This window comes from Pteronotus mesoamericanus, unplaced genomic scaffold (genome assembly GCF_021234165.1).
Source record: "Pteronotus mesoamericanus isolate MK-2021 breed Mesoamerican mustached bat unplaced genomic scaffold, CSHL_Meso_final contig_657, whole genome shotgun sequence".
NCBI classification, from domain to species: Eukaryota; Metazoa; Chordata; class Mammalia; order Chiroptera; family Mormoopidae; genus Pteronotus; species Pteronotus mesoamericanus.
This window is the reverse complement of record NW_026555229.1, coordinates 8,181,248-8,205,179: the sequence shown is the minus strand read 5'-3', so window position 1 is coordinate 8,205,179 and position 23,932 is coordinate 8,181,248. Positions and strand designations below refer to the sequence as shown.

General features: G+C 39.9%; 1 protein-coding gene across 1 annotated transcript in view; it reads right to left on the bottom strand.

The window, feature by feature from the left end:
• The window catches only part of SORCS3 (sortilin related VPS10 domain containing receptor 3), a 535,770-nt gene that overhangs the window by 411 nt on the left and 511,427 nt on the right, over positions 1-23,932 (bottom strand). Inside the window, exons 20-26 of the mRNA XM_054581475.1 lie at positions 21,381-21,514; positions 14,602-14,725; positions 13,086-13,198; positions 9,121-9,252; positions 7,290-7,389; positions 6,244-6,349; positions 562-722 (exon numbers count right to left, since the gene is read on the bottom strand). Coding sequence (XP_054437450.1) covers positions 562-722; positions 6,244-6,349; positions 7,290-7,389; positions 9,121-9,252; positions 13,086-13,198; positions 14,602-14,725; positions 21,381-21,514 — 870 coding nt within the window. The remainder of the gene's footprint in view (positions 1-561; positions 723-6,243; positions 6,350-7,289; positions 7,390-9,120; positions 9,253-13,085; positions 13,199-14,601; positions 14,726-21,380; positions 21,515-23,932) is intronic.

Here is a 23,932-nt window from a genome sequence, read left to right as displayed (position 1 = left end):
AGGCACTGTCCTAATGACATAATATCATTCCATTGTCACAAAAGTCTCAGAAGGTAGGTACTATTATTCCTATGTCACAGATGAGGAATATGAGGCACAGAGAAGTTGCAGAGCTTGTAGACTGGCAGAGCAAGTAGACTGGCTGAACAATAAATGGGCCCAGGGTTATCAGATGCCAGAGCCCCCATTAGTTGATTATTAATGAAGACATATAATGATTTTTTTGTGGTTAATAACCATGTACTGATAATTTTTTTGTTTTTGTTTTTAATTGTTGTTCATGCTTTTGCTTTATATAAGAAATTGAAAGAAGTTCACCAGTGATGGATAACTGGCCTCATGCCTCCCCGACTCTGACTTCCACACTTACAATCTTGCTCTATTTTAAGGGAAAAAACTTTTGCCAATTTCATGTGGCCAGAGGTGGCAGGCAAATTTTCAAACATGATTATGTCACTGTAGCCAGTTCTAGTACTATCTAAAGAACAGGCCAGGTGTGTTGGCTGACCTGGTGTGCAGAGGACAGAGGACACAGGAGCTTGGTGGTACCATCACACATACCTATGACCCGGGTGTCCAACTCTTTGTCCAGCAGTTCCTCAGGCTCGGTGAAGTCACTGAGTGTGATTTTGGGGGCGTTTTCACTTTGGCTCACTGACCCAATCATCTCCTGCTCCTTGTCATGTTGAACTTGAGCATAGATGTTAATCCAGGGGATTTTCCTACATGGGCGGGAGCAAAATCAGATTATGATCACAGGGCATGTTGAACTGGGGCATTTGGAAACCCTGGGTGATAAGCAGAAGGGAGATGCTATTTACAATGCAGGCCAATGTCAGGAAAAGGGGACGGTCACTCAGACACTGGGGTCATCAAGCCCAGAAACACAGGGCCAGAGACCCAGAAGCCCAGAAATGTAAACCACAGAATTCCCTGAGGAATGCACTTTTTTTCTGGGGCAAAACCCAAGCAGGTATAGACAGAAAGGCAATGCTGTCTATCAGTATGCACTAAAACCCTTGTAATATTTATCTATTATTGAATATTTAAAGGAGCTGGACTTTGACACTCATAAGGTTGTATCATTGTGAAAAGACATTTTTTTCTAAGGTTACATCAATTTAATCAATTCACATTGGTTTCCTTTATGAATAGCCAAGACTTACAAGATGCATAGCCATTGCTAGTATTTTTCAGAGCACCATTCACGGGCCAAGTATCTTAAATACTTCCATAGTCCGTTTCCTCATCTGTTCAATAGGAATAACAATAACTTCCTTTTAGGATTGTAGGGAGGATTAAGGCAAATATTAAGAGAAGCTAAATAATTATTTTTCAGAGACATAAAGGTAGTGGGTTTGGAAACAAGGCAGACAGACTTGAGGTTGGTGGAGCAGCCAGGTTCAAGTTAAAAATCTCAAAGGACTCATCTCCTGACCCATCTCTACTACCTCCTGACCCACTGTGTCCCAGATTCCATAGCCTTCTTTGAATTCCTATAATCCAGCCCTTCTCAAACTATAAAGTGATTATACATCACCCAGGTTCTCATTAAATGCATTTATGACCCTATAGGTCTGGACAAGAGAGGGTGAAATTTTGCATTTCTGCCAAGCTCCTAGATGATGCTGATGCCGCTGGTCTGAGACCCTAACTTTGAGTTACAAAACTCCAATCATCAAATTAATCCCCATCCAGGGGACTTCAAAGCAATGGTTCCCTCTGTAACACACCGTCTTCTACTAGTCATCTGATGGTAGTGTCATTCAGAACTTGGCTTACATGTCATTTTCAAGAGGTCTCTCCTGACCACCCAACCTCTCCCCTTATAAATATGTAATGAGGTGGTGTCTATGAAAGAAATGAATAGAGTGTCTGTTTAGTGTGATGTAACAGGCAATGTTTGTTGACTTGTTTTCTGTCTTTCCAATTAGGCTAAAAGTCCAATGTATGTAAGACTATGTTTTACCTTCACTGATATATACTTAACTTAGCACAGTGCTTGGCACATGGTTTATATTCAGTAAGAATTTGTTGAATGAATTAATAGTGATCTCAAAGCCTGGGCTCCTTCTACTTTCTATTTTCATATTGTGTTCTCAAACAAAATAAACACATTTTTTTTCTTGGAATATTACATTTAGAAGAGATCTCCCTACCTCATTAAACAATGGGGGGATTGGACTGAAGTTCAGACATTCCATGAAGCTGATTCCTGGCATAGATGTTATTAAAACTTGAGACATCTCACACCCATCCCAATCTAGAACATTCTGTGCATTTCACTCTGTTGCCCTGGCACCAACCAGTAATATTTTCAGGCCTCCATACCCCCCACCCTCTAATCTCCATGGATATAAATTGTGAGGGCATTTAATTAGGTTTTCCTTAGCTAATTAATAAGGAAAGATTTTAAAAAATAGGTTTAAAACATGAATAGTTTCTACTTTTCCTTTACATTCCATTTTCATGCTTAATGGTTGCTTTCCATACATTAAGGGAGGTGCCCTTGTGACTCCTACTGGTCTGAACCAGTTTAATATAATTTATAAGAATTTTGAATGAACAGACTGTGAGAGGCAGCAAATCACAGGCTCTCTAAATGTGTCTAATTAAAAATTTATGCTGGCCCCTACTTCCTTATCTAAATAGAAATGCAGCCTAATGACTTATATTTCTTCTAATCATAAAAGTACATATTACTCATGAACATTGGGATCAACTGTAATATTTATTAGGTGCTGGGGGCAGTAAAAGCATTCCTGATCACGTAAGCCTGTATAACTTCAGAGCTGCAGCTCGAGTTCACTGTTCCCCCACCCTCGTGCCCCTTCCTGCCTCTACCTGTGAGGATTTGGATAAATTTACCCTTATAAAAATTATTCACTTTATTTCAGTCTCTAAAGACAGGCAGGTTTTTCCCAACATTTTAAATGGATGTTTGAAAGGGAATGAATTTTATGTTACAATTTTTAGCACTTAAAAATTTGTCAAATTACTTTTCATTTCTTAACACATCTACTTGCAGGACTGTTGAGAAGCTAAGTCAAGACTAAACACAAAGTTTGCAGATAAGAAATCTGGGAAGTAGAATTAGAGGCATGTCTTGGGCTATACATTCATATAGATTTAAATAAGAGCAGTAAGATGGATCAACCCAAGTCACCTATAAAAACTTTAGTTTGTATTTGTTTGTTCCAGCTATGATAAGCTCTTGAAGCCCATGGGAGGAAGTTTAGAGACAGTGAAGTAGGCTTCAGACTATGATGAAAGCCTTACTTAAAAAAAAATACTGAAAAAAGTTTTCTTAGATAACCAGGGAAAAAAAATGAACCTATAGAATAGAAAGAAGGCCTTATTAGGCAGAGTTTTCAGAAAATAAAAGGCATCTCATAATAATTTTTAATTATCTTGCCAAACATCAGTAACCGTAGTCACTATAGAAGAGCAAGATCAAATGTGAGAGACAGGGTATAATTTCCTTAAAGTAAACTTGGGGTTGTGGTATTTCCATTATCCTTCCCCTGTTAACTGAGGACTTGGGATACAGAGGTGGTTTTCAGTTTCTGGCACACACTAGAAACTCAATGAATATTTGCTGAATGAATGAATGGTTTAATGAGTCAATCCTGGTGATTAGAGAAATTTTGGATATGAAAACTCAGCATGGCTAGTGATCTGGAAACAAAAACAGATTGTCCTTTCCCTACACTGTGTTATCAAGCGTTTACTAGCCAGGTTTAGGTGTTTAAATTTAAATTAACTAAAGTTAAATAAAATTTAAAATTTAGTTCCTTGATCATATTAGTGACTACTGTGTCAGACAATACAGATTATGGAGCATTTTCATCATTGCAGAATATTCTTTTGGACAATAATAAAAGAAGCAAAAGAAACTCTAGAACTCAGGGGTAAGAATCTGACCCTTACTTGCCCGCAAGCCAGGCACACTCCACAGAGCCATCACTGGAGTTCCTTGTGATGAGGAGGAAAGGAGATCAAAGAAACAAAAGAAGATCCAACAAGGCCTCCACCAAAGGGCTTGAACAATGGGAGGAAAACTTCCAGAAAAAGTGGCTAGAAAAACAAAGGTAACTACTGATTGGTAACTCTTAGCTGACTCTGCAGTGTACATACAGTTTGCCTGGCATTCATTTCCTGTTGCCTTGGCTGCATGATTCACTGTCGGGGACATAGAAAGGGTTGCCTGCTATTTGGGGACCACATAGGTGGAATAATTCAGAGATGGCACTACCTGGCCCAGATCCAAATATTGAAGTGCACACATTTAGAAATTCCTACATTAATAAGTCGGCTTGTCTAGGGAGTTTAGCAGCATTTATAAGAGAACAGAAAACTCTGTAAGTCCCTGGGTAAGTCTTGCCTTTATTTGTTGACACCTGACACAAATACCATTTTGCCGCACTTCTGTTGACCCTTGTCCTCAGCAACCATGGAGTTCTAGGGGCCAGAAGAGTAAATTTGGAAGAGGTGATCTTCAAGCCCCAGCAACCACCAGGCTTTCCCATAATCATTTCCGTAGATGAACGAAAGTGTGCTTTGCTTGTAACTGAAGTGCATCCAAAAATGGGCACTGCCTTGACCAAACTGTTTCTAATTGAATCTTTGCTCTCCAATTGTAATATGAAAGGTTTTCCCCTCATTTTCAAAGAAGACATAGTAGGTGGGCTGATGTGTTTTGATCCAAGAGGAACTCATACTGCTCTACAAATTGAGTAGGAAGGTAAACCTCATTAGGTCATTCTGGTGCAGGGTGTTAAAGGATCCCTGCTGTTTTGGCTAATGTATAGGTGGATATTAAGTAAAACTGGTGTTTTGAAGCCTGTGATATCCCCTAGAGGAGAGCTAAAGGGAGCTGGGGAAGAGTAGACTGAAGCACCTTTACCACTGACCTCTTCCAAAACCTAAAAGCATTGTTCAGTACCTAGAAACACTCCCAGGACCAAGTAGGCTTTCAAAACTCATATGATGATAATTAATAATAGTCCTACAATAGTCCTACAGGCTTTTTATGAAGCACATATCTATGCCACTGATGTGATTTTTGTGGACCTACTATGTGCCAGTTTGTGACACAGAAGGCACCTTTGGAAGACATGTTTTTTTATTTATAATAATAACTTAGACTTGTTGATTATTTAGTATGTACCTGGTATAGATATTATTACATTTAAACCATATAGAAAACTTATAAAATATTGTTTTCCCTTTTTTACAGATGAGGAAACTAAAGTAGCTTAGAGAGCAAATTCAATTGCCCAATGTTACAAATGCTAAAAATAAAAATCAGTTCTGTCTTATTTCAGAGTTCATACTCTTCACTAGTCCACCTCTTGGTAGAAGTATTGCATTATTTAAAGAATGGTAAAGAATTATTTATTTCAATTTCCTGTTTTCAAATAAGTATCCTGTTATATTCCTCTTGTGGCCTTCAAAAATAATTTCTAAACATATATAGAGTTTGGTTTTCATGATCAATTTTCCTTTACAAACAGGGAAGGAGGGAAGGGGGTGAGGTTAATTTTTTTAGATTGTATTTATTTCTTTTTAGAGAGAGGGGAAGGGAGGGGGAGGGAGAGAAACATTGATGTGCCAGAGAAACATCAATTTGTTGCCTTTCATAAACTCACAACCAGGGACCTGGCCCACAACCCAGGCAATTGCCCTGCCTGGGAATCAAACTGGTAATCTTTTGGTTTCCCGTATGATGCCCATCCCTCTGAGCCATACCAGACAGGGCAAGGTTAAATATTTTTAGCATTCAAATTTAAATAGCTGCAGCACAAACTAAGAAAACGTGTGTGTGTGTGTGTGTGTGTGTGTGTGTTCGTAAATGTGCATACAAGATTTCAGCTGCATTTTCTCTACTTAACCACCCTGAATTCTTGCTAAGTTGCAGAAGAAGATACCCTGAATAATTGAGACCTTATTTTAGAAATTTAGGTGAGGTCTGAAATCTCCTTACATTTCTCTCGAAGATAATAAATTGATTTCATAGATTATCCCTCCTTACCCTAATTCAATGTCATTATAAATTGGATCGAGTTCAGATTCTTAAACGTATTTATTCCCTGACCCTCCTTCTTTTCCCCATTGCCAAATAGAGCTTCAAGGAGAATTAATATCACATAGCTGGGATGAGTTTTGGAATATTGGTTATAGAAAGAATTAGCTCCCATGAATTGAGCCCCAAGATCAAAGTTGAATGATGGTAGTGCATACCTCTTGAACTTGTAGATCAAAAACACAGCCAGGCCGACAAACACCACCGACAAGAGCATGAGCATGGCCGAGCTGCTGCGCCCAGCGCTGGAGTCCACCAATGGAGCTAGGAGGAAACAATACGCTCACTTGGAAACTATCTGCTGAAGTGAACACCCATTGGAGAAAGGAGATCAGGTGGGTTCCATCTTTCTATCCATTCTCCAATTGCCCTCAACGCTACCTGGGCACAGGAAGCTTGGTTTCAATGATGAAATTGTATCTGCAATCACAGCTTCTTAGGGAAAGTAAAGCCCTCTCTTCTTCCTGGGGAGACTTGATGTTCTTGGTGTAAAGTTAGCAATGTGTGTCCAACTAAAGGCAGTAGAAGACAGGCTTAAATGCCCTTTCCCTTAGCCTGAGCATCTGTCAATGCAATTACAGGTAGCTCATGGGGAACTTTGGATTAAACACTGATGTAATGTCTCAGTCTCTACACTGTTCTGGTGAAACATTGCCAGATGAGCACATTTGGAATCTCCACATATGACAGCTATTAGAGCCATAAGGGACACTTAGCAAACAGGCTATTCCAAAGAACCAGAATTGGATGCCCAAAGGGACATATCTTCTTTTATTACTTTTACAAATCAGCCAACTAGAGTTGATCTCTGTTTCAACTTAAGCTCAAGTTTTCTGATCTTACCTCCCAATCAAGATTTATAGAATCAGAAAAATCACAGAAATTAAGAGAGTCTGAGGATGGTCTAATATAATCCCAACTGTTTCAGATTTAAAAAAAAAAATGTCAAGGCCCAAAGAAATTGTAGGTTTTCCCCAAGAGCATCCAGGGATTCAACAGCAAGTCACTTCTAAGAAAGTCTTCTCGCCACCTCAACAGGAAGCCTGTAATTAATCTTTCTTAACCATTCCTATACAAAGAGCCCTGCCACAAAGCCATTTTCAGGCATTTATGGAAAAGTATTTGCTAATTATCTTCTCAGTTTTCTCTCCAGGATAACAGATCACCATACCCATTTCCCCCCTGAATCCCCATAGGCACTCACCTAATGTCAGCTGTGTGACATACACAATGACTTGAACCCCTGGCTTCAGTTCAAACTGGACCAAGTTTTGGTTCAGGGCATTAAACAGCATTTCTACAATCTAGGAAAAAAGAGAGAGAGGCTACATGGGAAGGCATGACCTGTGACAATGCTCCCTCATGAAGTAAGAAACCAGGGTCAATAGGCAAAAAAACTAAACTAAACTAAACTAAAAACAACAATAACAAATGACCATGTTAAATCAGAGGACAGGCTATTGGGATGTCTTTAACAATTTGGTTCCCTTCGAGCCCTGTGAAGCCAAACAAGTAGTTGGTATTATTCGCTTATACGGGAGACAATAATGAGACAAAGAGGAGTGTCCAAAGTCTCCTAGTAAATTCGAGTTGATAAGGGACGTTGATATTTCCTCCAACTCCTAGTTCAGTGCTCTTTTATCCATGCCTTTTAACTTACCATAGAAAAACCTGTGGTGGGTTCGAATGAAAGAAAGTCAACCCATCTTTAATCTGATCAAGCCATACACATAGGGTAGAGAGGCCCCACCAGGATTAAAGCAGGCACGTACTCCCCAGCCCACTCCTCTGCTTTCTTTTTTTGTTTCCCTCTTTTAGAGAAAATGAGATGCAAACATCAAAGCAGAAGCTGTCTCCTTTTTATGGGAAAATTTTTCCTCTTTTCTCCAGCAAACCTCAGAACACATAACATCAATTTAATCACTTCATAATTCCCACATGGAAGCAGAGGCAGACTTAGGCTGTTGTCCCTAACACTTATCTTGCTGTACGCGCCTTAATATCACAGCTGCTATTCGTCACCATAATTACCAATTTATCTAAATGGATGGATATTGTAGTTTCCAAATATAATTCACACATGCCACTTGCTATTTCAGAACAAAGAGGTCTTGTAAATGTGATGTATGCATTAGCTGAGTTTATTTCTGGCCAAGTTCACTATGCAACCCTGAAATGCAAGGATCCACTTCATTTCCCAAAGAAATAACTGGTGATGACCTCTGGGCTGCTTGATATTTGAGACAGACTGAGGACAGGTGTAGGGATGGGGTGATGGCCAGGTTAGTAGCAAAGGGATGTGGAAGATGCCCATACAATGATCACCTCCTATGAGAGCAAAAGTGTTTCATTCATGCTGATTTTTAGCAGCCTCATTCTCTCTTATTTTTACCTCTGACTTAGCATCCTAGGAAGGCAGGAAGGGTGGAGCAGAGCAGACACCAAGACTCCAGTGGGAGCAGAGAGTGATAGAAGGAGAAGCATGAGACCAGCCATCTCCTCTACTTCCTGGATAGTGTGCTGATCACAGGAACTAATTGCCCCTTTGGTAAGGACTATAAATCACAATCTTGTTTGGAAATGCTGCTTCCTTAGTCAAAGCAAGATGAGGCAATCCATCTCTCTCCACAGAAACATGTTTAAAGCAGTTCATGTTCTCCCCAGAAGCAGAGCTTAGATTGACCAGGATCTTTAAAGATAAGAAGTAACATTTCCCCAGCAACAGAGAAACTCAAATTCCTCTCCCTTTCACTCACATCTCTCTCCCCGCAGACAAGTCACTGGGTGGAAGACATGAGCAAGTTGCAGGAATGCCAGCTGTTGGAATAAATGATGCCGACTGCCCCAGTCTTTGTGCATCTGTTTATTTTGGATTAAGCTGATTATTTTCCAAAGCCCTGAGTACTAGACAAATAGTGGCAGGCTGATGGGCCAATGGGAGAGATCTTTTCTCCTTTTTTGGTTGGAGTTAACTTTGGGTCCCCCTAGAATGTGAGGTACAGGCAAGTGTTCTAGCCAAGTTTTCTTTCACTTACTTGTTCCAGGTCCCCTTCATTGCCTTTCCGCCGCTCCGTCAAGTTCTTTGGGGGGAGGATAAAGAGCTCTGCTGAAGTAGGCAGGCCAGGGAAGACAGCAACCAGGATCTGGTCTTCTGAGACACCAGTTACCTGCAAATGTGTGTAAACCAAAGAGTGAGGTCTTAGGGGAGCCAGACTTCCCTGAGTCAACAACAAAGAGCAGAATACGCACAGGTTTAAGGCGCATGCATGTTTTTAAATGCAGCATTTTAGGCACAGGATCCAATTGACATCCAGGCTTTCTTCCTGTCTTCCACTAGAAGTGCTAGGTAAGGAATTATTAGTTTTACAACCTCTTCTGTTCTTCTATACATTTTTACTGAACCTAAAATACTTTTACAAATAATTTTCAAAACATTGTTTGCTGGGAACATTTGCAAAGGCTCCCCCCACCCCCTGCCATATTTTCTGCTTTTCTGCGCTTAGAGAGTTCTGTCTAAAACATGAACAGACTGGCTGCAAATGAGGAATAAGAAGTTATAAACAAACCTGAGAAATTCCAATGAAAGCCAAAAAAAAGCAAAGCAGCACTGGTTTTCACTTACTAAAGCAGGATTTTTTATTAACTTAAAACAGCTAATATTGGCAAGGCTTCAATTAAGAGGTTCCCTCATTTGTTGCTGGCAGCACTAAAATTGGTACGTATTGCCAATTTGCTTTTCAAAAGACTTTGAGGCCATAAAATTTTTTCAGACCCTTCATTTAATTACTGTAACTTGGAGTGTTTGTCCTAGAGAAATGTTCTAAAATATAGAAATAAGGCATATGCAGGAAGAAATGCTTACATCCTTACTTATAATAGCAAATAAGTGGGAAAAAAATATATTTAAAAAAAAACATGAAGTAAATAATGATATCATCAACCTGATAGAATGTTACTCTACCATTAAGATGACAATTAGTACCATGAGCCAATGTGAGAAAAACACTTATGATAGCTGCATTCTGATCTATTTCCTTCTATTTCTTTGGTTACAACTCTATAAAAATAAAAATGTATAGGAGTAAAAAAGCAAAACACTAAAAGTTATGTTAAGATGCTGAGATGGTGAGTTAATTTTTCTATTCTTCAGTGTTTAGTAAAAGGACTATATTGGTTTATGATAAAAACTTAAAAGTAAGCTTCTGTCTGAAAGCAAATTCCTAACAAAAACAAAACTGATTTTCCCCCCTATATAGAGGATGACTATTCTTTCCTTTGTGTCTCCTGGAAGTCTTTTATCCAGAACAACACTTCTCCTTGTGCCAGTCCAAATACGATGATGTAATTTTTGATTTGAGAGAACTACCTGCCTCCTCCCTGATGATCTGCCGTAACTGACCTCCTCTGTGCCAGCTTCTCGCCCTAAGCCCTCCCGGAATACTATCTCTACCTCATTGCAGGGACTTAGATCATGTCCACTGTGGCAGGGGAGTACATCCGTCAGTACAGCCTTTTCTCTGATAGTTCCGTATTGTATGTTTGCCCAGACCTTCCTCGGGGGCTTTGTGGCCACCTCACTCTTCAAAAGATGCCTGACAGAGTAGAGACTCAATAAATAGTTGCTGGGCTGAATAGAAGTGAGAGGGTTAGTCGTTTCCCATTTGCTCAGCTCTGGAACTAGGCATACAGATTGGCGTTAACTCTCAGAAATGTGACAGCAGAGAGAGAGAGGGTCAATTTGAGAAGAAATAATAAGCAGCCATCAGAAGCCTAGAGAGTCCACTATACAGAGAGGTATCCTCTTGGGACCTGAGCTGGCTTTGCCAGAGGCCTGAGCATATCCTGCTGGAAGGAAAGACCCTGAGTAGCTAGAAGTCTCAGAGCCTAAGGGCATAAGGAAAAAAGCCTTATCCTAACCAGTCAGAGTAAACAACTCTTCAGGGACCTGACTGAGGACAAAATGCAGGGAATTATCCCATGGAGCAAAGTGGCTAAGCCTGTGAGTGCTGTGGCTGGTATGACCCTTTTTCCTAGGGAACTGTCATTTTGGGGAGCATCAGTCAGTCAGGAACCTTGGAGGGACCTTGAAGCTATGGGTCTAGAGTCTCTCAATATCATCCAAAGGAACATATAAGTGATTTTTCATAGTAATATTTAAGACCAAGGTATCAACTGGCATGGCTGATTATTATTTATTAGGATTACTGTTATAATTACCAAGTTATTTATTTAAAATCTTATATGTTTTTAGTGAATAAAATTATATAAAATACAACACAATTCTGGATGTTTCACAGTCAAAGGCATCCCAAAACAGCCTCATTTTTATCTTTTTCTATGAATAATCCCTTTGTCAAAAGATTTGAGGCAAAGTTCATCCTTTGGACAATTCCCTGCAGGAATGCTCTAATGCCATCCTCTTTTACTCATTCTTCTTGCTTTCGGTCAGGTCCTTCTCCATGTCTGTCCCTGGAGCTTTCTCCTCTGTCTTGGAAAGCATCAGGATTCGTGTCTGTCTTGGCTCACCTACCCCCTAAAGGGGGGTGTCTAAGGACCTCCACAACCTCCTCTCACCTCTCTTCCTCCAACTGAAACTTCCTCTTGATCTTCAGACCTATATTTTCAGCTTTCCTAGTTATCTTAACCCAATTGTTTCCCATGTTCTCCAACCTCAGACAAAAGAGCAAATCATTATGGTTCCCACAGTATGTTTCTCCTGCATAGCCCCCATCCTGATTAATGGCATGGCTGTCTCTTAACTACTCTTTAATCAGAAAGACTCTCCCTCTCTCTCATCCACTCTACATTTTATTAGTCACCAATTCTACTGTTCAGCATCCCAGGTAGCCTTTGAATCCTTCTTCTTCAGGGTTTTATTATCTCTGGGTAGGATAACTTTAGTAGGCTTATAACTAGTCATCTTTTGTGAAATCTATCCCCCACCTTATTCACTTCCCACCTTAGAACGCATCCTTTGTATTGCCACTAGACTGGTATATCTGAAATATAAATCTATTTTCAAGAATTTGTACTAAAATAAAAAACAACACATTTCACACTTCTAGTTTCTTAGACCATTCACAAAATAACTTAACCATCTTCGCTGAACATTATCTACCCTTGCCCTTAACACCTAAAGACTGATTAGACTAACTCTGCCATTTTCCAAATATACAGTGTCCTTTCAGTAGCCCATGGCTTTGCACATTCTGCTCATCCTACCTGAAGGATATTCTCCTCTGTTAACTACTATTTATCCTTTAAAACAGTCCAAGTACCTTTTCCAAAGACCATTCTGATAGTTCATAAGTATTTATTGAATCACCAATATGTGCTATGCTTGCACTTTTCTGAATAGAGTGAAGCTCACTTCTCTGCAAGCTCTTGTGATGCGCTGGCATGCCTCTAGCACAGAACTAACTGTATGTTAGAATTGGCCATGTTTTATTCATCATTATATTCTAGTGTCAGGCTCTGAGCAAAGGGTTGACAAAACCTTTTCAACTTTCTCTGACCTTGGTTAACTCTATAAAGTCTGCTGGCAGGCTCTGTTTCCTGGCCTGTAGCCCTCTAATCATCATGTATGGCTCACAGTGGTCTTGGTGTCTAAGTGTCTGATTCAGAAAACCCTCTTGGTGGGCAAAAAGCCAGGCAAGTGAATGATATTAGTATAGACTCAATGAGTAGTTCTCATTATTTCATTAAAGAGGTCAAACTCCTGTCTTAGAAAAAAATTGGGATAAATATGGGGCCAATCTCCATCCTCAAACATTGGCCCCTTTCTCTCTCTCTTCTCTTTCTTACTGTCTCTCGTTGTCTCTCCCTCATCCCACCCCCACCATTCCCTGTTCATTCTTCTACTCCATTTTTTATCTCTTTCTTTTTACAAAAAACCCTAACTGAACTACAGAATAGTGGTTTTAATCCATGAAAATTATTCTAGAGGACATCATCTGGCTCTTTATTCATAAAGATTTAAGCAAACATACAGCCAACTTACTTTAACCAGAGCTCTCTTGATGACATTGCCAATATCTTGCCTCCACTCTGGAATGTCAGGATTATGGTAATCCAGGTTAGGAGAGAATGATAGCAGCTGGGACTGGAAGTATTCTGCAAGAAGAGAGAGTGTGTGAGTGACACTGAGAGAGGATGTGAAAAGTGAGAAGACTCCACAATCACCATGCTTTACAGAGAGAGTCTGCACTTTCCTGTAGCCTCAACTATAATTCCTTCATTTCAGCCTGTTCCTTGGCCTCTGAAAGAAAGTGGGATTTGATGACTGGATGTAGATTTATACTCCTACTATTTTTTCTTAGTTCCCAAGATAAGCCCTTCTTCTAAAAGGTTATTACCTGAAATGAAACATAAGTATAAAGCCCCAGAAGGAGACTTTTGCTAGTGTAGGTGGTATCACGCGGAGCCAGTGACAAGTCATTAACACGTGGAGCTTAATGGCAATAGAATCTTTTGTGCTTCTCTCATTTTCTTTGTCCATCCTGCCAGCACTGCCTCAGGAGCGGGATGGTGGGAGGAGGGCTAGAAAGTAGGTTGAAACCCTGGATCTAGGGTGTGGGTAATGTTCAATTTCTTGACCTCGTTAGTGGGTACACAGCTTTGTTCACTTTGTGGTAATTCATGGAGCTAAAACACTTACGATGTGTACTTTTCTGTATTATATTTATACTTAAATAAAAATGTTTAGTTTTAAAAAGTCTAGGTGCCCAATGAGACAACCTGAGCATCATGTTTGCAATAGATATAGGAAAAAGCCAGAGAAACTAGTACAACTTTCTATAAAACCCCTGGAATAATGACTGTGTTCAGGAGCTTGGGGGAGGTTGTATGGGGTGATGGAAAAAGCACAATTTTATTTAAAGTAAATTAAAAAATTAAGAATGGTTCTCCAATATTGAGAACAGGATAATGGTCCTATTTACTAACCTCCTGTCTTGCTCCATCCTTTATTCTTAGCCTGTGTTCAGCCTTTGCAGCCAATGATGTTAGAATTGTCACCAATAAAAAAAACACGTAGGTTATGTTTTGTTGATTTTAGTCTCTGAGCTATGAGCTCTTCAAGGGCAGGGACCATGACTCCTCCAACTTTTGAAATCATTGGTCCCCATCCCCAGAAAGAATGGGTGCAGCACAAAGAGTGGGTGCTGTGTGTGTGTTGTAGATGCTTCAATAGGACATCAGATCAACTGCTTCTACCACAGTTTTCCCAGCTCAGTATCATTTCAATTTATGGTAAGTCTATAGATAATGAGACCATTAGGTCGTGATGTAGACACATCCCAGAAGACAACAAATGCCTGTCTGTGTCCTGCTTCTCTTGTAAGCCCTGCCTTTATTCAGGAACAAGGTAGGAAAAAGGTTTGGCTATCTCTTGTGGACATACATAATTTTCCCATGTCCTGGTGAATTCCCAAAGCAGGCAGCAGTTGTCACGAGGATGGATAGAGGGGATTGGCTGGGTAGGAGGAGGCATCACAAGGGTGATTTTCAGGGTTTACCATGAACTGCGATATCCTTTGTGTCCTGGATGAGGGCATTCCCAGCGGCTACCTGAACAGTGATGGTGTTGGTTCCCTCTGCAAGGAACGTGAAGGAAATGCTGCTGTCCAAGGTGATGAGGGGCTAAGTAGAATAGAAAGACTGATTTTAATCCTCTGTGTGATAGATTTCCTCCTTTCCTGTAAATCTCAGACTGTAAAAATTTGCATAGCATTTGCATATCCCTAAGGGATGTTAACTTGAAAAAGGAAAAAAGAAAATTAGACTTCCTCAAAACTGTGACTATACCCAGTGTCCAAGAAGAGTGTTAATAAAGTCAAAATACACTGTAAAATGTTAATCCTGAGAGATAAAGACTGGACACCCTGGATTTTGCTTGTCATTCTGTTCCTTCTCCTGGGGCAAAGTAGAAGCATATTTTGTAACCTATTCCCATTGGCTCTGGAAAGAGAGTCAATATTCTCTTCTCCAACATTCCATGTCACTTGTATTTTCATCCTGTATTCCATTGGACTGTACGACTATTCAGAAAAGTGACTGTATTTTATGATTTCTGTCACTCACTCTTGGCACACTCTAATGCAGATAGCAGACTATTTATAGAAGGTGGGTGCCTAGTGATACTACTGAATTTTTATTTTATTAGATCTGTGTTTCCCATTGCAAGCCATTTGCAATATTTTTAGTAGGTTGAAAAACATATAAAATATATATCTATGATCATTTTTAATCTTTTTCTTTTTGTTTTATTTTCCTTATTATAAATGAACATGAAGGTTTGTCTAGGGTAAAGAGAGGAACAGAATAACTCTTTTCCCTGCAAATTAAGATCTTTATAAAATCTGGAGCTTTTTGGAGAGAAGAGAATGAAGATCTTGAGATTAACAAGTCGCTGTTCAGTGATGTCATCTGGAGGTCCACGCCCTGTCAAGTTCTCCAGCATTTGCAAGGAAAGACTTAATAGGAGGAGGTTTCTCTAAGGCAACTCACAAGGAGATATCACAAGCCCAGGTGAGCAGACACCCTCTCCTCTCTGTGTCAAACCACAATGGGATAGAGAGTAAGCATGTAGCCAGCTGGGGATGCAGAGAGCTCTAAGGGGTGGGTGTCAGCCAGTGCTCACGCAGCAAACCCATGCATCTTTACTGAACATGGCTTGGATAGGGGGCCAGAACCCTGCAGAGGCTCAGAGAGGCAGCTTTCAGACAGCGTCCCTGCTGCAAGGCAGGAATTTCTTTCTAGCTCAGAATTTTAAATGGTGCCTGTGAAATGACAATTTGATTTCTTCTGCTTTAAAATTCTCTACAGGTGGTAGGTATATAGACACTCACTATAAAATTATTTCAACTTTAGTGTACATTTGGAGGCTTTAACAATAAAATGTTCAGAGAGAAACAAAAACAAAAATGAATAGTCAATGTGTTTTTATTTTTCTTGACTCCATGAATTACTGTCTCTGACCATGACTGTATTAGATTGTCCTTCTGTTCTGGTGTGTCTGCCCTCAGCTCTCTCTCATTTCTTTCCTACCTATCACTGCCAGGGTATCTCTCTTCCTTTAAGAACTGGTTCTTCAGGGAACCATCACCACTTTCCTGTCATCTTCTTCAGCTCTCAGTGGTCTGCATGGCGCCCTCTCCTTTCTCTGCACTCTCTTCTTGTCTTAGATTCAGGTGGTCAGTGCTGTGCCGACCTTTCTGAGCAGACTGGAATGCCTCTTGTCTCAGCAGATTTGATCTTCTCCTCATCTAGCTACTTTCCTAGGAGATCCAGGGGCCAAGCAAGGACACAGGGCAGCAAGGCAAGGGAATGCCGGCTGAGGTGGGAAGGGCAATGCCATCCCACCATCCAGACAGGGCTCTGAGCCACTGCAAACAAACTGTGCTGACAGGTAAACTGGGTCTCCGGGAGGCAGGCCCCAGGCTTTGCTGTTGGGGAAATGGCAGGAGCTAATTTTCTTTTCCAAATTGCTCTTGTTTTCCATCACCTCTTAGGGCATCACAGCTGATATCACCTTCCTTGCAAAGCTGGAACACTCAACAGGATCCTTGAATTGTTGGTTGGCCACCGGTATCCAGTGCACAATGCTAAATTAAATCAAGTATTTAAGGTTCATTTACAGGATCTATTAGGCAAGCAGACTCATTTATTAAAGCCAGACCTCTGTTAATCCCAGCAAATTGGCCATTCGGAGACCCATAAATCCAACAGGCGGCCAGCCAATTGACTTCTCTGTTATTGTCCAAGCTGTAGGGCCAACCCACAGCGAGGCTGCTTGGAATAACACCTCATGTCCTTCCTAGGCTGGGCACTACATCCCTTCCCACAAAGAACCCCTCATGCATGACAGGTCACATATTATCCACTGAGCCCAGCAAGAAATCAACAAAGCTCTGAGTGACTACTTAGTTATGAGATTTCTACTTGACCAATGAATGAGATAGGGAACTTTGGAGAAATCTTTGCAAGCAGCCTACACCAGTTTGCCAGACATACTAAGTCAAGTTAATATTGTATGTTATGCAATCAGTACAATTTCAAAGTATATGTTGATGAAAACTGCCATTCCCAAGTTGGAATCAATACTCTTGCCTTACTTAAAACCTTTAGCATATTATATACCATGTATATACCACGTACACCATGTGTAAAAAGTGCTTATCACATAAAGTGGAAAAGGCAGAATATGTCATCTGAATATACTAGGATTTGAGCTATGTGAAATCTCTAAAATACATACAAAGAACAGAAATAAATAAAACAAAAATGGTATATATAGAATACTATCTGTGACTATAGAGATAATGTGAAAATTCAGTTTGGAAAAACATTCCTCAAATGCACACACACAAACACACACATTCAAAAATTATTCAAAAGTATCTCAATGTCTAAGTATCACTGTCCATGAATCTGGTTTTATATTCTTCCATCTTTCTAACCAAAATCTGAGTTTCTACAACAAAATAAAATACATCCCTTTATGTCATTGAAAGCCACCGACTGTCTATCCTTCCACCTTTCATTATATTCTCCAGTTTCTGCTTATGTTTTTTAATCCTCTGTGTTATGTGAATCTGTCTATACCATCTACACAGAACACAATCATGCCCAAAGCATTAACTTTACATGCAAATTCCTTTCCTTCCTCTCTGCCTCAAGTCTACTGCTCCTTCAATGCCAGCTTAGGACGACCATCTTCACACAGGATTCATTCCATGACCAACATACTCTGTGTCCATCACCTTCAAGGCTACTGGACTAGGCCAGTAATAGTACATTCCTAAGGATAGTACCTTATAATATCATTACTTCGCAGTATCAATAGTATCTATTACCTTACAGTATCTTTTCTTAGATGTGAACCTTATATTCTCAAATAGATTATATTTCTTGAAGGCAAAAATTGGAATCTACACTTCCTTGTATTCCTCATTACATGTAACATAAAATACAGGCTCTTGAAGAAGATCCATTGAGGTAGTGCTTCAGTTTCACATCGCTCACTGTTAATTTTGTAGGTATATTTGTAGGTTAATTTTGAGTTGATATGTAGATTTCAGGAATGCTTGATCTTTTCTGTTTACTTATATACCACATTTGCTCACCATTCATAATCATAGCATGTGTGTTTATCCTGTCTTCTGTGTGCAATGTAATTTCCTTGAAGGTAGAGGCAATGCTATGTGTGTTTTCTGATTCCCAAGTACACCAAGCAGAAGCCTAGACATAAAGGGTGGGGTATCAATTGATTATTATTGAGAGATAATGTAATTCAACCACCTGGGTGAACCTGTCCAATTCACCTAGTCACAACACACACACACACACACACCCACCCACCCACACACACACACACATACCCCACTATCTTCTAAGCTAATTAGCCTGTTTGTAAAATAGGATAATTTCTTTTTTCTCAGTGATGTTATAATGATTAAATAAAATAATATGTATTAAGGAACTAATACAAAGCAGTACTGGGAATAAATACTTAAAATTAGTATTAGCTCCTTTTACAGATCAGTTTGCTAGTCAAAGGGAACCAAAGGGCTCTAAAATCAGATTACGCACCATGACACCAAAAACACTCATTCCTTTGTGAGCCAAAGATGGTGGTCATTGGATTAATTATTGGATACAGTGGTCACCTTGATGTGTTCATGGCATGGTGCTACAAAAAACACTGAAAATGTGTCCATTTCAAATGGACTGAATAATCATTCTTGGAGGTGAAAGGGAAATCCATGGAACTAAGTCAGGTTTGTCACTGAGATGTAGACTCTATTAATGCAAATGATGAGCATGCACAATGTCAACTGATATGTTCACATGTTTAGAGGTATTCTAAGCACTTAACATATCTTTCTTTACTTGATCCTCAAAGCAATATTAGAGTATAGTGACTACTACAATATCTCTGACACTGTAGTGAACAAAACCAGGGCACAGAGAAATGATTTAACTGAAGGCACACAGCCAAGAAGAATCTGAGTCTGGACTCCAATCCACTTTTGTCCTGTTTCAAAACCACTCTATTCTAATACCTCTCATGTATTATCATTCTCTTGCTTCTCTGGGAACAAAAACCAACTGGTGAGACTTTGCAAATCTTGGTATTTTGGCAGCACTTCATGCTCATGTTTATAAATGGATAATTACTAACCAAATGAACACCTCATGTCATCATAAATTTTAAAAACTATAATGTCCTCCAGTTATTTTAAAATGTCCCTTGGCACAATATAGATTAGATTGATAGATAAACACTTTATACCTCAATGTTCATGGATTACATATTAGTATCCTCACTTTGGAGAAATAAACACTGAGCCCCACGTCAGGTGATTTGTTCAAACTAACACAGATAATCATTAGAGAAATTGAACTTAGACTCGCCAATCCCTTTATCCACTTTTCTGGTTATTTATCAAATATTTATTCAGCACTGTCTCGTATTTCAGTTCTTAGAATCAGCACTTGAAGAAAATAAATGGGGCTGTAGAGAAACACTGTGCATTAGGTTCCTTGTAGGCTGCTGAGTAAATCCTTGTGTTGATGACCAAGAACTGCCTGCCTTGCACATAGTAGTTTCACAGAAAAAATCACCACTAAATGAATAGTAACAGAAAAGAATTCCCTGGCTTAACAGCCAATACTTCACATCATCAGAGGAAAAATGAACTTAAATTTCTTTTCTTTCTCATTGTCTCTCCCCAAATGATTTTTTTCCTTCACCATGTATGTCTGCTGGCCTTTGAAGGACGATTTTAGGATCTGTAACCTCAATGGGGCAGTGTGATGCAGCTAAAGCATCCTGGGGCTAAAGGAGAGGGCAGTACCTGGTAGGAGGGAGTTTGGAGACCAGGGTTTTAGGTCTGAGTTTACAATTAACCAGCTGTTTCACCCCGGGGTGCTCATCTTACACAGGGAGCTCTACTTCCTTAATGTACCAAATGGGGATTTTATTAATTAACCTCCATACCCATTTCCTGGTGAGTAATAATTCCAGAAATGCACATCAGTAGCCTTTGCTAAAAAAATGGATCTGAAAGTATATAGCCTGGATAAGGCAAAGAGAAGAGGGGCTCTTGGTGTATGAATCTGTTTCTATTTTTTATCAGTCCATTCTAACTCCCAGTTTTTAGGATAAAATGAAAAGCATCTCTTTAGTGAATACCTACAGTGAGCCAGGGGGATGCACATTCTTTCACTTTTAGTTTGCACAACCACCAAGATGACACAGATATTATTCTTTCGAGTGTGCAGTTGAGCAAATTAATTTTGAGGTCAAATACTTTGACCAAGCTCATGTGGCGTGCATGTGGCGGTGCTGGACCCTGAATCGTGTCTCTCTGACTCCTTTTATGCAGGGGCTTAAGTTCTTTTATCATCTTGAAATAGGCAAACAAAACCAGCATTGCGTCATTCATGTTTCAAAAACATTACTAAACCAGCAATTAAATATGTGTTACCCCTTTTAGATATTCAGCATTTCCAAATGTCATATGATAGCTTTCTTAAGTTATTTAAAAAACTAAAAGTGATCCAAGGTGAGCAATGCCAATCACATCAAAAATGGTCAAGGAAAATGCAAAGACCATAACATGAACAGAGACAGACATTAAGCCCTCAAATCAAGGGACCATCAGCCTAAGTGCTCCCAGATTCTATTATACCAGTGTGGATATTTTTGACACAAGTGTCACCACCACGAGTGCTGGGAGCAGGGAGCATCTGCAAAGTTCAGAGTTTGGCTGCTTTAGTACCTTTCTGTCTAACTTGGCAACATCAGTACCATGTCTAAGAGGACCCCTGGCCTTCAAAGAACACTAGTAGGTCTTGATAAAGGTTCTTTACATGCACTGTCCCACTTCCTCCTCAGAGCTTTACATTTAAATATATAATTCATATTTTGTAAATGGGGTTACATAATCTCAGAAATTCTAAGTGACTTCATTGGTATTACATAGCTAGTGTAAAGTCTAGGATTAAAACAGACGGAGCAAGGGAAGTTTTAGAAATATTGATCACAGGAGCAAGAACAAGTAGACTGGTATAGTTTCTCAGAGTACTCTTTCTTCTTTAGGGTTGTTTGAACTTCCCCTATAATAATAATGAACTGGGGAGTTATGTCATATTCAGTCATGTGGATTCATAGCTTCATTAAGTACATCCTCTTGCCCATATCCCCATTGTCCCCAACGTTAACACAGAACCTAGAGCCAAGGAGCATTCATTACAGATTTAATCAGACACCAGGCAGAATGGACCGAACCTTTGTGCTATTGCCGAACCACCAGAAGTAGGTAAGAGTCCCCAGTTGACTGGGCCACACGACTGCACTGATGTTGACCTCCTTATTTCTTATGGCAACAAATGGAACTCGGAGATGAACATGCTCCACGGGACCTGAAGGAGCAAGGAAAACAATGTCAATGTTTAAATTCCTGGAATAAACAGTCAGACTATCACATTGCAGATTCTTAATCTTAACCATTATTACCATCATCTGAAGCAACCAAGGATCACAAACTCACAGATGTTGAGAGATAAAGGAAACATCACCTATAATAGGGAAATCAAATCAGGCTTCAGATTTTTTTTTTTGAGTGACATTTGAACTTGATTTATCAATACATCTGGTAAGTCAAACCACAAATGCTTATGAGACTCCGATCCAAGGACAAAGCTAGTTTACTAGACACTGAGCCAATAAATAGGAAGGAAAACAGCAGTCACTTTCATTTCTGAGCATTAGCCTGTACAGTGATTCAGGGTCAATGCACCGCATGGGGGGCTCTTCCATTATCCTCAATTGTTAATTTGTTCCATGCTCTCCAACCATCGGCCATTGTGCCTGTCATTGGCAATACTCAGTGGGTGTCATTCAGAAGCAGGCAAGCTGTGTTACAAAGAAGAAAAAGCCCATCTCCCTAAACTGAGAAACAAATGCCAGGTTCCCAAATAATAAAAAGGCTGTTTGCAAAAGGCTGACCAAACATTTTTTTTCTCAGAAAACTGAGATAAGCAGTATCAAATTCCAAGGTAAGAAAACATACAGGAATATACTCTATGCATAAGAAATGAGGATTTTAATTACATTCATTTCCAAAATAAAATGAGAAGAGGAAAATGTTAATGGAAAATGTTAATATTTCCATGTTGTACTGGTGGGGTAGATATGTTATTACTTAATTGTCTTTGGGATTTTCTCCTCCACTTCCATTCCTTCCTCTTTCCTTTTCCTTTCACCCTTCTTGCCTTCCCTGCTTCTTTAATTATTCTCTATTCTTTACTTTCTTATTTCCCCTTCCTTTCCCTTCCTTATGTTTTTCCTACTTAATCAAATCCAATTAAAATGCTCTAATTACCTGTTCACACTAAGGGCACATTTCCCTGGTTTCCACTGTCACAGTTTGATTAGTGAAAGTGACAAAAAGTCACAAATGCAGCAAGGACATCTCTTCAGCCTGGGGATCTTGAGTGTTTCCCATTGGTGGGACCAATTTCAGGCCACCCAGCCTTTGCTACTTGCATCTTTGATCATTTTGGAGACAACCCAGTTTGAATTGAAGAAATGACATGAAAAAAGATGGATGCTTCTCATTTCTGCTCTGGTTCACATTAACTATATGATCATTTCCTCTATCTTACAGAGTCTTGACCTTATATGGACCATTACCTTGTCCTAAAAATAAGGGACGGTACTTGCTCTGCCTTCTTTATAGAAGTAAGAATGTATGAAAGTAACACGTGGCTGTTAAAAGTACCACAGAGTTAACAATGGGTTTGCATTATCCCTATGCCCACCACCATGACCACAATAGCATCACTGTTTTTGTGTATCTTTGGGTAGATTCCCTCTAAAGACATTGGGCAATATTCTGTGTTGTAGGTAAATTTACATTGGGGCAGAAGGTGTTTTAACATGGACTGATGTTGGGTGATAAGACCAACCCAGTCTGCATGCCACTGTCCAGATTGTACTCTCCTAAACTGTCAACAAGTCTTCAAGAATCTGTGTATCTACACCCTGAAAATAGTCTTTGCCTGCAACTCTCTGACCTGACCCTGGATGTATAGCACATCAAGATTCCTTTTAGCAAAGAACCTGAACCTTGTCACTTCAGAGTCTTAATTATTATCGATAAGGAAGTCTTCAATTAATTTTGTATGGTTAATTTTCATTGTCGGTGAGAATAAAAAAACACAAGATGTGAGAAAACACTGACTGCTTTCAGTGCTTTAGGAGTTCACCTGATGAATCTCTCTCTGTTGTTTGTGCTTTACTGATCAGTGGGGCAGAGAATGAGGCAGTGGGAAGGAGTCCCTGGCCAGCCCATGTCCAAGAAGGGGGATGAGAGAGCTGTGTCTTCCATCATCACCTCAGTCATTCTCCATGTGCAGATGCAGTTCCCTCACTCTTTCCCTCTTCCCCTCAAAGTCAATGCTCCTGCTTTCAAGTGAATATGGCCTGAAGCTCATTCCCCTGGCCAGCTCATGAGAACCCCAGGCTTTTCCAGAGTTAAGGGATGAGGTCCCTATGGCTTGTTGCCCTGCAAATTCTTGTCAGCCTGCTATCACTCAGGGGTCAGGGTGTACACTGCCAGGTATTTTGATGCTCAAGATGATAAAAGGAGACCTCTTCTCCCTAAATTCACAGAGACACAAAAGGAGTGGGGCTTCCATGAACTGGGACACCATCAAATTTGGCCACATTTACTCCAGCTTCAGGGCAAGCATGTTTGGGTAAATATAATCTCTAGTAACAAGAACAGGTAGTAGCTGTTTAGCACAAACAGCCTGAGCCAGAAGCTTCAGGCTTCA